The sequence below is a fragment of the Salvelinus sp. IW2-2015 genome, linkage group LG9 (assembly GCF_002910315.2).
Source record: "Salvelinus sp. IW2-2015 linkage group LG9, ASM291031v2, whole genome shotgun sequence".
In the NCBI taxonomy this organism is placed as follows: Eukaryota; Metazoa; Chordata; class Actinopteri; order Salmoniformes; family Salmonidae; genus Salvelinus; species Salvelinus sp. IW2-2015.
In genome coordinates this window covers 16547374-16558490 of record NC_036849.1, presented here as the reverse complement: position 1 = coordinate 16558490, position 11117 = coordinate 16547374, and the positions used below count along the sequence as shown (strand labels likewise).

The 11117-nt window shown below is 43.2% G+C and overlaps 1 protein-coding gene across 1 annotated transcript; it reads right to left on the bottom strand.

The window, feature by feature from the left end:
• Positions 1 to 1851: 1851 nt before the first annotated feature.
• LOC139028272 (uncharacterized) lies at positions 1852 to 2292 on the bottom strand. Its single transcript, XM_070445282.1, has one exon. It carries the CDS (start codon positions 2290 to 2292, stop codon positions 1852 to 1854), a length of 441 nt encoding a protein of 146 aa, XP_070301383.1.
• Positions 2293 to 11117: the final 8825 nt, after the last annotated feature.

Sequence of the window (11117 nt, the reverse complement as noted above, 5' to 3'; positions counted from 1 at the left end):
ATTGCTGTTGCCTGCAGGGCATACTTATCATGCTATTGTCATTGTTTTATTGGTGCAACGAATGGATCTGGTAAGAGGGCTTCTGCCAAAGTCCTGCACATATCATGTGGACATGTAAAATAGCAGGCTTTTGTAGCTCTGAAGTACGATAGTTCAGGTATAGAAATGTACAGTGTTGGCCGTTAACACGAGAAAGAATCTTCCATTTTCAAGATGGTGTGATAGAAAACAATACAGTGTTGACATATGCGTAATAGTTGATGATGATCATTTCTTAGGAATTTTCCAGTAAATGAAATCAGTACTGCTGTAAATAAACTCGAAATGTATACACTTATTTTTCCCAGATCATTAACCAAATGATTCATCGCTGCTCTGTATGTATTACAGCATGAAAAATAGATTTGTTACGGAGCCCTCTGACCGTGACCGTGTTCAAATGAAGTCTCGTCTGCCCTCTTCAGGTCTGGTCAATGAATGAGAACAGAAATATCAGTACAGTTAAACGTTATGCAGATCCTCAAGGAGACTACTCTCCTGAACTCAAATCTTCTCCCAGGGCGCATGTGTCAAACTTATTCCACATAGGGTCGAGTGTCTGCGGGTTTTCACTCCACTCTTGTACTTGATTCATGAATTAAGGTCACTAATTAGTAAGGAACTCGCCTTAATTTATGTAATCTCTGTCACCTGGGGCTGCTCCCCTGGCCAAGGACCAGTCCACTTTTCCCCCCTTTGAGGGGCTAAAATGTATCTTATACAGAATGAAATGTGTGTTAGATTCCAAGCATGGATGTTGTAGTATTACTCTATCTGAAGCTTGTCCCCTGAGGAGAACTCGGATGCATTCTACAGTATATGGATCTATGTACTGTGGTAAACTGTATGGAATATTTTATTGTCTTTCTCAGGAATTCTCCCTTATCTGCATTGTTCCCATCCCCCTCACACCTTTGGGAAGATGGGGTGTTGTGCTCACATCCTGAGAGTGGGTTCACGGCTAGGGTCTGCCATTAACAGTGGTGACCCTGGAGCAATTAGGGTTGTTAGGGTTGCAAGTTCCTTGCTCAAGGGTACTTCGACAGATTTATCACCTTGTCGGTTCAGGGATTCGAACTAGCAACCTTTCGGTTACTTGCCCAACGCTCTAACCGTGGTTCAGTGTGGACGTTGGTTTAGTTTGAGGTTACTGTAACTTGGTATCGTTTGATTGGTCAGTGGTGGTCTGTTGTGGTTTGAAAAAGTCACACGTTCGGATGGGTATGAAGGGAATGAAAAAGTATTTATTTTCTCTCTTGTTCTGTTAACCATACTGTTATCCATATGAAAATGTTTCTCATGAGGGCTGCTTGGCTCTTGGCCTGAGTAGGACGGATTTGTTCATGCTTTGTCTTGTAACCGAGATTGCTAATGCTTGTTAATGCCAGTAATGCTCTGTAACTTATGATTTTGCCTTGTATTATGGAACTCGTTCATTACCATTTCTTGACCTTAGTCAGCTAAACTCAAAATACTTGCACATTGTTTAACTATAATATTAAATGGAGTCAGATAGTCAGATTTATTACATGTAGAATGTAAAATATTATTTAGCCTTACAGCTCTGTCTGTGGATGCCATCATCTGCATTTCCAACATGGCAATTCCCATCCAGGGGGTTTGATACTCTGGGGAATCACAGCAAATTACACCTTTCCTCCATATCATTACATCTGCCATGAGCCCTTAGAACTGCCCCAATACTCCACCACACTGTGGTGTCTATCTCCAACTCTGCAACTGACACAATACTGTACAGCTACTGCACCGCTATACTGCCAGAGCAGCACAGCCACTGAAAGCCCGTTCCATCTATCCTGTGCCACCTGTGCTGGCTCCACGCACCAGGCCGCCAGTGCGCCTCCCCAGTCCGGTACGTCCTGTGCCAGCTCCCCGCACTCGCCCTGAAGTGCATGTCACCAGTCCTGTGCCACCTGTGCCGGCTCCACGCAACAGGCCTCCAGTGCGCCTCCCCAGCCTGGTACGTCCTGTGCCGGCTCCACGCACTCGACCTGAAGAGCGTGTCATCAGTCCGGTGCAACCTGCTCCAAGGTCGGAGCCTTCCTCTGCGCTGATGTCCAGTCCAGGCACGGCATCCAGTACCGCTCCATGGCCGGAGCCTTCCTCTGCGCCGATGCCCGGTTCAGGCACGGCGTTCAGCCCTGCGCCGTGGCCGGATCCGGGGTCAGGGCGGGGGCTACGACCCGCACCGGAGCCACCCCCGACACTAGTCACCCCCCCTAACCCCCCCATTTGGTTTCAGGTTTTGTGGACGGAGTCCGCACCTTTGGGGGGGGGGTACTGTCACGCCCTGACCATAGAGAGCCCTTGGTTCTCTATGGTGTTGTAGGTCAGGGCATGACTAGGGGGTGTTCTAGTCGATGCATTTCTATGTTGGTGCTCTAAGTATGGTTCCCAATTAGAGGCAGCTGGTAATCGTTGCTTCTAATTGGGGATCATACTTCAGGTGTCCCTGTTCCCACCTGCATTTGTGGGATATTGTTTTGTTGAGTGCTGATGTGCGCTCTCTTACTTCACGGTCGTTGTTTGTTTATTGTGTTGTTTAAGTTTCACTAATAAAAGATGTGGAACTCGAATCACGCTGCGCCTTGGTCCGTCTATCATAACAACCGTGACAGCAATAGAGATTCCATCATCTGTGAATCTGTTGGGGCGGTATGCAAATTGGAGTGCGTCTAGGGTTTCTGAGATGATGGTGTTGATGTGAGCCATGACCAGCCTTTCAAAGCACTTCATGGCTACAGATGTGAGTGCTACGGGTCTGTAGTCATTTAGGTAGGTTACCTTGTTGTTCTTTGGAACAGGGACTATGGTGGTCTGCTTGAAATATGCCGGTATTACAGACTCGGCCAGTGACAGGTTGAAAATGTCACTGAAGACACTTACCAGTTGGTCAGCGCATGCTCAGAGTACACATCTTGGACCTATTAAAAAAGTCTTACTCACATTGGCTAGGGTGAGTGTGATCACACAGTCGTCCAGAACAGCTGGTGCTCTCATGCATGCTTCAGTGTTGCTTGAGTCGAAGTGTGCATATAAGTCATTTAGCTCATCTGTTAGGCTGGTGTCAGTGGGCAGCTCGCGGCTGGGCTTCCCTTTGTAGTTCGTAAAAGTTTGCAAGCCCTGCCACATCCGACGAGCATCTGAGCCAGTGTAGTAGGATTCAATCTTAGTCCTGTATTTACACTTTGCCTGTTTGATGGTTCGTCTGAGGACTTAGCGGGATTTCTTATAAGCGTCTGGGTTAGAGTCCCGCTCCTTGAAAAGTGGCAGCTCCACCCTTTAGCTCAGTGCGGATGATGCCTGTAATCCATGGCTTCTGGTTGGGGTATGTAAGTACGGTCACTCTGGCGACAACGTCATCGATGCACTTGTTGATGAAGCCGGTGACTGATGTGGTATACTCCGCAATGCATTCGGATGAGTCCCAGAACATATTCCAGTCTGTGCTAGCAAAACAGTCCTGTAGCTTAGCATCTGCATCATCTTGTCTGGGACTTGCATTAATGGTTCACTATATTAGGTTTTTTCCCGTAATACACATCTAACCTAATATTCAGTGGCCTCAAGTGACCTCAGAGAACGGATGTAATTATGGCAGACCTGATGCCTTACTGAACAGCACTGTTTCAGCCAGCCGGAGAGCAGCCCTGCATATGTAGCACTGAACACACATCCCTTCATGATTGTATTTACAGAGTGACATCAGAGTAGAAAAAGGAACGATTAACCGCTTTGTTTCTCCCAGATTAAACTGACACAAGCACTGCTCCCCTCAAATGTTCCTCTCACAAGCACACAGTCAGAGACCCCCATCATGCCAAACACAAATAATTCAGTGTGTCCCTTTAACTGCCTTCTGAATCAGATTGACTCTGGGGTTCAGCGAGAGTAAGGGGGGAATGTGAGGGTATTAATATCAGAGCTACACCCATCTGATTCACGATTACACACAGCCAGGGCCCCAGTATGGAGTACTTAATATATAGACGGGCCCAGAGTACCAATGTCTGGTTAGGAGTTATGACTTCATACAGTAATCTGTGTAACTATACAGAGGACCTCCATACAATACAAGGGACCAGGAGGATTAGAGAGGTACTCTTATTTCATTCACCAGTAACAGTATGAAGGGTTTATCCCGTCTGATATACCAGTCCCTTCTTACAAGGAGTTAATCAAGCCAGATCCATCCAAACCCCAAATGGTTAGTTTGGGGCAATGATTGTGAAGTGGCTTGGGAAGATGGATGCTTGGATTTAGTCAACTGCATGTGCCTTGGAATGGAGAGGGGTCTTCTTGTGATGGTCTAGGCTCTTCTGACAAAGAATCAGTCAAGCGAGATAGCCTGAACATTGTGCACCGAGTCCTCTCATCCCAATCAATCTAGTGTTAAAAAGCAGAGCCCCGGAGGTGAAAGATCAATGCTGTAGTGATGTCCATGGTGCTATAGAGGGTGCTTTTGTGCCTGTCTATTCCCCTTCACAAAGAATTATTCAAGTGACATCTATCCAACCCATGTGTGGAGCTGTGTGGTAGTGGTGGTAGTAGGAGGGACAATGAATGCTTGGGTTTAGTTAAGTCCATAATGCCATTGAAGGAGTCCTTGGAAAAAAATGAATCAAGCGGCATTCTTCAGAGAAAGTGTTACTCCAATCTACAGTTATACACCCTAAACGGGATCACTGTGTTTGGAAAGATGAATGGTTGTCCAAACTGTCTGCCACTTAGCAAACAGGAACATGACCTTCCTACGGTCCTAGTGTAAATCCATACTGCAGTAGACATGGTTGTGAGGACCTGGCTGTGTGGCCCTATAACTGGCCATTGTAGAGCTGGGTATCATCAAGCAAAAAAGGGTCATTGACACTATTGAAGATTCCATTGAATTGACTTTGAATGGTAAATTCAAGATAACACACAGAGAGGAGTTAGATATGCTTGAGGTGGTGTGAGTAGAAAGCTCAGAATGCACACGCTAATGCTGGATGTTTGTTTAGTGTGTTTGCTTCTTGGTTGTATTTCCCCCTTACCTTACAGCACTGGAGTGATGAAATTGGAACAGAAACCACCACGTGGTTGGGATACGTCCGCCAGTGATAAAACTAATATTGCAGGATAATTATCATGGATTTTTACAATATGCTGAGCACATTTCTCCTGAAGGGGAAACTGTCAACCGTTTGCAGATGAATTTGGGCTTTTATTAGCGCACAGTAAAATAAATGCTTACAACTGGGGAATTAAAGCAATAGCCCAGCTTTATAGTCAAAGGAATCTGTAATATAAAAATGAACACTTGAGTGGTCGCATACTAATGCACAATATGGGGGAAAATAGAGATAGTGGATATATTTTCTTTTGTTTGAAGCCATGCATTTCAGTCTACTGCTGTTTAAAACAATTATTTTAGGCTTTGCACATATTCCCTTCTGGCTTATATCAAGCTGAGAAAGCCATGAGGCAGACTTTTTGCTAATATTTTATGGAGATATTGTCCAATGTTTTTTTCATAATGAAATAGCTGTGTTTTATTATTCCTTACTGGACCGGTGAAAACCACAGCCACACCATTGGATAGGACTTCCTTGTTAGGTCTTTGGGGAAGGGTTGAGACTGGCTCCCCAAGCGGAACTATATCTCACATTGTGACATTATACTCAGAGTCCTGTGGTAGAGAGTCCACATCTTAGTAGATCCAGATGGGAGATGTAGGAAATAAAAGCGCAGATCAATAAATCTCTGTGTGTTTTTAAACTGCTTCGGGGGTGTAGTGGTCCTCCCAGAACAGGACGAGGCATGGAGGAACAGCTTTGTGGGACGGTAATCAAGCATCTCTCGTTCCCAAAACAACAACAGATGAGCCGAGACATGGGGGCGATACGGGATTTAACCACAGAGAGACTGTACAATCCTTGCTTGTATAACAAGATCTATTGTCTTGATACTGTTTCTGATTATTGCATATTCATCAGATATCATTATAATAATAATATTTGCCATTTAGCAGACAATTTTATTCAAAGTGACTTACAATCATGCGTGCATACATATTTTACATATGGGTGGTCCCGGGAATCGAACCCACTAGCTTAGCGTTGCAAGCGCCATGCTCTACCAAATGAGAGACAGAGGACCAAAGCACTGTAGTGGACATAATGACGATATTGCAGATTATGTAAATAAGTACAGTGAGTGTAACCATTTTAATTTTAATATTTTCTTACCCTTATTTTACCAGGTAAGTTGACTGAGAACACATTCTCATTTACAGCAAAGACCGGGGGGATAGTTACAGGGGAGGGGATGAATTACAGAGAGGGGATGAATGAGCCAATTGGAAGCCATATTATATCTCCATTCTCCATCACAAATAGAGCAGTCCCAGCAGAGGTGGTGGTGATCCTCCAGGTTAGTCTCTCTGATTCCCAGTGTAGTGTGTGTCCTGTCAGCATGAGCCATGGCTGGGAGTGGGGGATTGTCCGACCGCAGAGATGTATGAATCAGGAAGCAGTAAATCCAGCCTGGGCTTCCATTTGTTTACGCCTCCTGTTTCCCGCCAAACAAACTCCTAGATTTCCCAGGAGAGCTCCTGGCCCCCACGCCGCATCCTCAGTGGACATGCTTTATGGGCGGCTGTGCCAGATGATAACAGTTAAAACACAATTTCTTAAAAGGTGGGTGTGTGTGAGGGAAGAGGTGGTTGGGACTCAGACAGAGCTAAATTCGTAGCACTGAACGAGAGGACATCCCATAAATCGCCAATGCCGATCATGCCCTTCATTCAGTTGAATAACCTGGTGTGATTAATTTCACAGGCAAACTATTACGCTCAAATTTTACTTTAATCCATCTCCTGATTCATTCATCAAACCTTGCATCTGCAAGTACAGGGGAGAGGAATCTGTTTTTCAAAGCAGCATCTAAATGCTGTGATTGATCATGATGTGACTCCACTCTGGAGAGTAGGCTACAGAGTAGAGTCCCATCCACAGATATGGCAGAGTGGAGTCCCATCCACAGATGTGGCAGAGTGGAGTCCCATCCACAGATGTGGCAGAGTGGAGTCCCATCCACAGATGTGGCAGATGAGTTCCCATCCACAGAATAGCTGCTGGGAATGTGAGTGTAAATAGTAGTGCTGAGCGATTAGTGGTTTTTGAGGTCGGTTTCGATTCTTTATTTAAACATTAAATGCACTGTGCATTATGTGGGTTGAATGCTGTAACAACAATGAATAAAACAATGAATAACTGCCCATTACTGCTTATTAATCATCATTTATTCACATTACTTTACTTTAATACAATATTTCAGTTGTTGTGTATATTACATTTGTTTTATTTGATTACTTTATTATTTAATTACAAGTATTCTCATCTCTAAAGAGCTGCTGCCTATGCTGTCTGACAAAATCACAATTTTAGTAGTTCTTCAAAGTAAATAAGGCATACTTTTATGACTGCTGAAAACGAACTATCAATCACTTAGATCATGTATTTTCAGGTAGAGATAACTTGCGAAGCAACTGCTCTCTATCACTCACCACCGCCTCTCCATCGTGCATTCTTCTATCTCTTTTACATAGCAGGCATAAAAGAAGCACAGACCGGACAAGGAGGCTCAATGAATTATGGTCATTGTAGTTAATTACCATGTTGTCCGTGCTAAACTATGTTGAATATTGGCCTGTTGGAAACTACAACTCCCTACTACATTGCACAGCTCGGGCTTGATCTGATTTATTTCTACAGAAGCTGTGCATTGAGCTCACAAAAAAAACTGAATGAAATGGAATTCAAATAATTTAACCAATGTTCAATTTAGTTGTTTAAAAACAGAAATTTTGGTTAATCGCTCAGCACTAGTCAATAGGTTCCAACTCTACTTGAGCCTATGAATACACAGTGACAAATGCAGCATTGAGTTTATATCAAATGGGCTTTTGTTTTGAATCTATGAGCTGATTTCAATAGCTCCTATTTTAAATCCAAAGCAGGCCTCACCCCTGTGCATTTTGTAGTTCACAAGAGCATTTAATGAAAATCCGTTTAAAAAATGTTTTTATTTATGTAACCTTCTTAAACTATGTAAGATTAAATCTTGACATTTATTTGGGATTTATCTAGAAAGATACTAAATTGGAAGGAAAAAACACATAATTATTGGTCAAAACTTTTGCATCCAAGCCCCAAGTTAAATCAAGTTGTTTACGCTGCAGCTCCTGCTTGATTTTATGTCTTTCTGTCCAAGTGTTTTACTAACATGGAGGCTCACAGACAACATTACATATTTCACCAGTGAAGGACGTGACCCTGGTTGTTTATTTCCCATGATGAAATTGTCCAGAGTTTGACGACTTCGTAAATAACCCGTCCATGGAGCCACCAGCAGCTGCAGCACCCACCCTCTGGTGACCATTGTAATTATTACTGTGTAATCAAAGGTCTGCCCTGCAGTCAGCAGGTACTGAAGGAAAGGTCATTAACTGCCACATGTGCAGTCAAATGGTACAGCAATGGGATAGGACTTGCTCTACTGTCTATTTGCCAAGTGAAAATGCATTAACACTGAGATGTTTTCCTAACTGACTGCATCTTTGACAACAGGTTGCCATTTATTAGGATGAGTCTTGTCCCTCAGGGCAGAACTGAGCGATTTCCGCTAGATGAGCCAGCTGCAAAGTCAAATATTGTAAAAACGCATAAAAACATTCATTTAAGGTTAGAGTTAGGCATTAGAGTTAACGGTGTGGTTAAGGTTAGGGTTAAGGTTCAGGTTAGAATCAGATTGTATGACATTGTGATTGTGCCAGCTAAGGACCACTCTGCAGAGCTGAGATAGCCTACAGTATGTTTGACATAGCCTACAGTATGTTTCAGTTGGAAGATGTACTGACCTGGTGGACAGAGTTAAACATCCTGGTCCTCTGGTGCTGGATGACCTTGTCCATTGTCCATGGTCTCTCTGGTCTAGAGACAAACAGACTGAACTTTATCAGACCAGAACCCTTGGCTGCATGGGTCTCCTGGACATTTCTGTTCCCCCTGTGCTAATGCAACCAACCCCCCTTTCTGGAGATAGGAGCCTATAACAAACCATATCCTAGGTTTGAGACGCCTGTTTCACCAGGGCCATGCTAACCTGATTAGAGTTCATCAGCAGACCTGGTCATACACAATTTCACAATTTGATCGAATTTTCCATTAATTAACAAACATGTGACATTAGCTGTCTGTCTGTTAACACCAGACCAGCTGAATGACCACAGACACAGGGAATGTGGAAGCTGTTTTTGCATTGTTCTTGGATTCATTCATGTCTGGGTTCATCATGATCGATTTTTTAATAACATTTGGTTGATGCAATTGACTCATCGCATGCAATCGCAATGACCGGACGGGTACAAAAGTGAAGGTCTTTATGTCGATGCATCCATCTACAACAGACAGAGAATGTACAGCTGAGCAATAGGAGTATTAGCCTATTTTATAAAACTTCAATAATCAACTGTATAGCCCTCTTCTTTATGATGATGCTGTACAACATGCTGTATTATCACAAAGTAATGACCCAAAGTATTGTCTTTTTAATTCCCTGTGAGATGTTGTCATGTTGCTGATTGCAGATCTGCCACCATCCCATGCTCTGTCAGCACAATTTACTGCCCCAATGCATCCACAGTATGGGCAATCTATAAACCCTTCCCCCCCATGCCTCCAAGCCTGTAAGAACCCATGTTAGAAAGGGAGAAATTAAAGGCCCAAGCAAACGGGATCAATAAACATATTATGTGCGGTTGTTAATGGAAATGTCCTCAGCAGAATCCTCACAGCTCTATCGAACGATGAGCCAATCTCGCTTACTCTCTAAACCACTCACATGTAACATAGCAGCAAGTTTCATTGTGTGTTAAGTAGGTTACAGTTGCAACCATAAAAAAAAGACCAAATTTTCTAGCCGATTAAATTTAACTGACCCTCATCCCAGGGTTGAGGAGGAGGATAAAAACTTGTTATGATGGATTCGGAGTAACACGGATTTGGGGAAAGAGGAGCGCTTGGATGATGAGTAACACATAAACATTTACTGCGTGGTGTCTCGGGTAGCCACTAGCCTTCGATAATCTCCTCGTTATTGAGTTACCATAAAGCCAGGCGTGTTTCTCTGTAAATCCTGTATCAGTGGTTGATTGACCGTGACGCTGAGCATATAGTTCCTGAGGCAACAGTAATGCAGGGTCACGGTCATGTCTATGGTTCACTGAGCTGGAGGTGAGGCAACACTTAACCTTTCTATCACGTGTCTTCTTCTCTGTATCTGGCAGGGTGGCTACACCTGTTTGGGCTCAGGCTACAGGAGCTCTTATGAGAAGTTTATGTTTGACTTGCCCCAATAGAGAGGAGATGTACCTTCCTCAATGTCATAGCCAGGATATTAGGCCACTTATACATATAGTGATGTGAGTAATGTAGTATCTGCAACAGTACTGCCCTATCAGCAGTGCACCAAGCATTGTCTGCTGTATATGTGTTAAATACAGTCACAGTGACTCTGTTGACCAACTGTATGAGTGCTATCGTTACCACCTGATTTGAACTCACAGCTGAAATTAACAGTATCACCCTTTAGTTCAGTTAAAATCAGCTACCAATATCTTACAACAAACACTAAAGAGATTTGAAATATATGAAAACAGATTTAAGTTAATTAGCAGCAGTAAAGTGAAGTAGATAATGTGCTCTGTGGATTCATACATTTAATGTCTCAGTTCACTGTGCAAAAGAATAATGAGGAAAACATATTTTGGTTGATTTAACAACATAGAATTGTACAGCCTACTTCTTAGATTAAAGATATATTGAATTAGCACATCTCTGTGCTGGAGCACAGGGATTTTCTAGTGAAACAGAGCCATGTATTTGAGAGCGATTGCTCTGAGGCTTAATTCCCACTGCAATCGAAATCCTCTAATATGCATAAAAGCTGTTGAAGCAGATTCATCATAACCCTATTTTTTTTGTTGACAACTCCCATGTAAGTAATTTAACAAACAA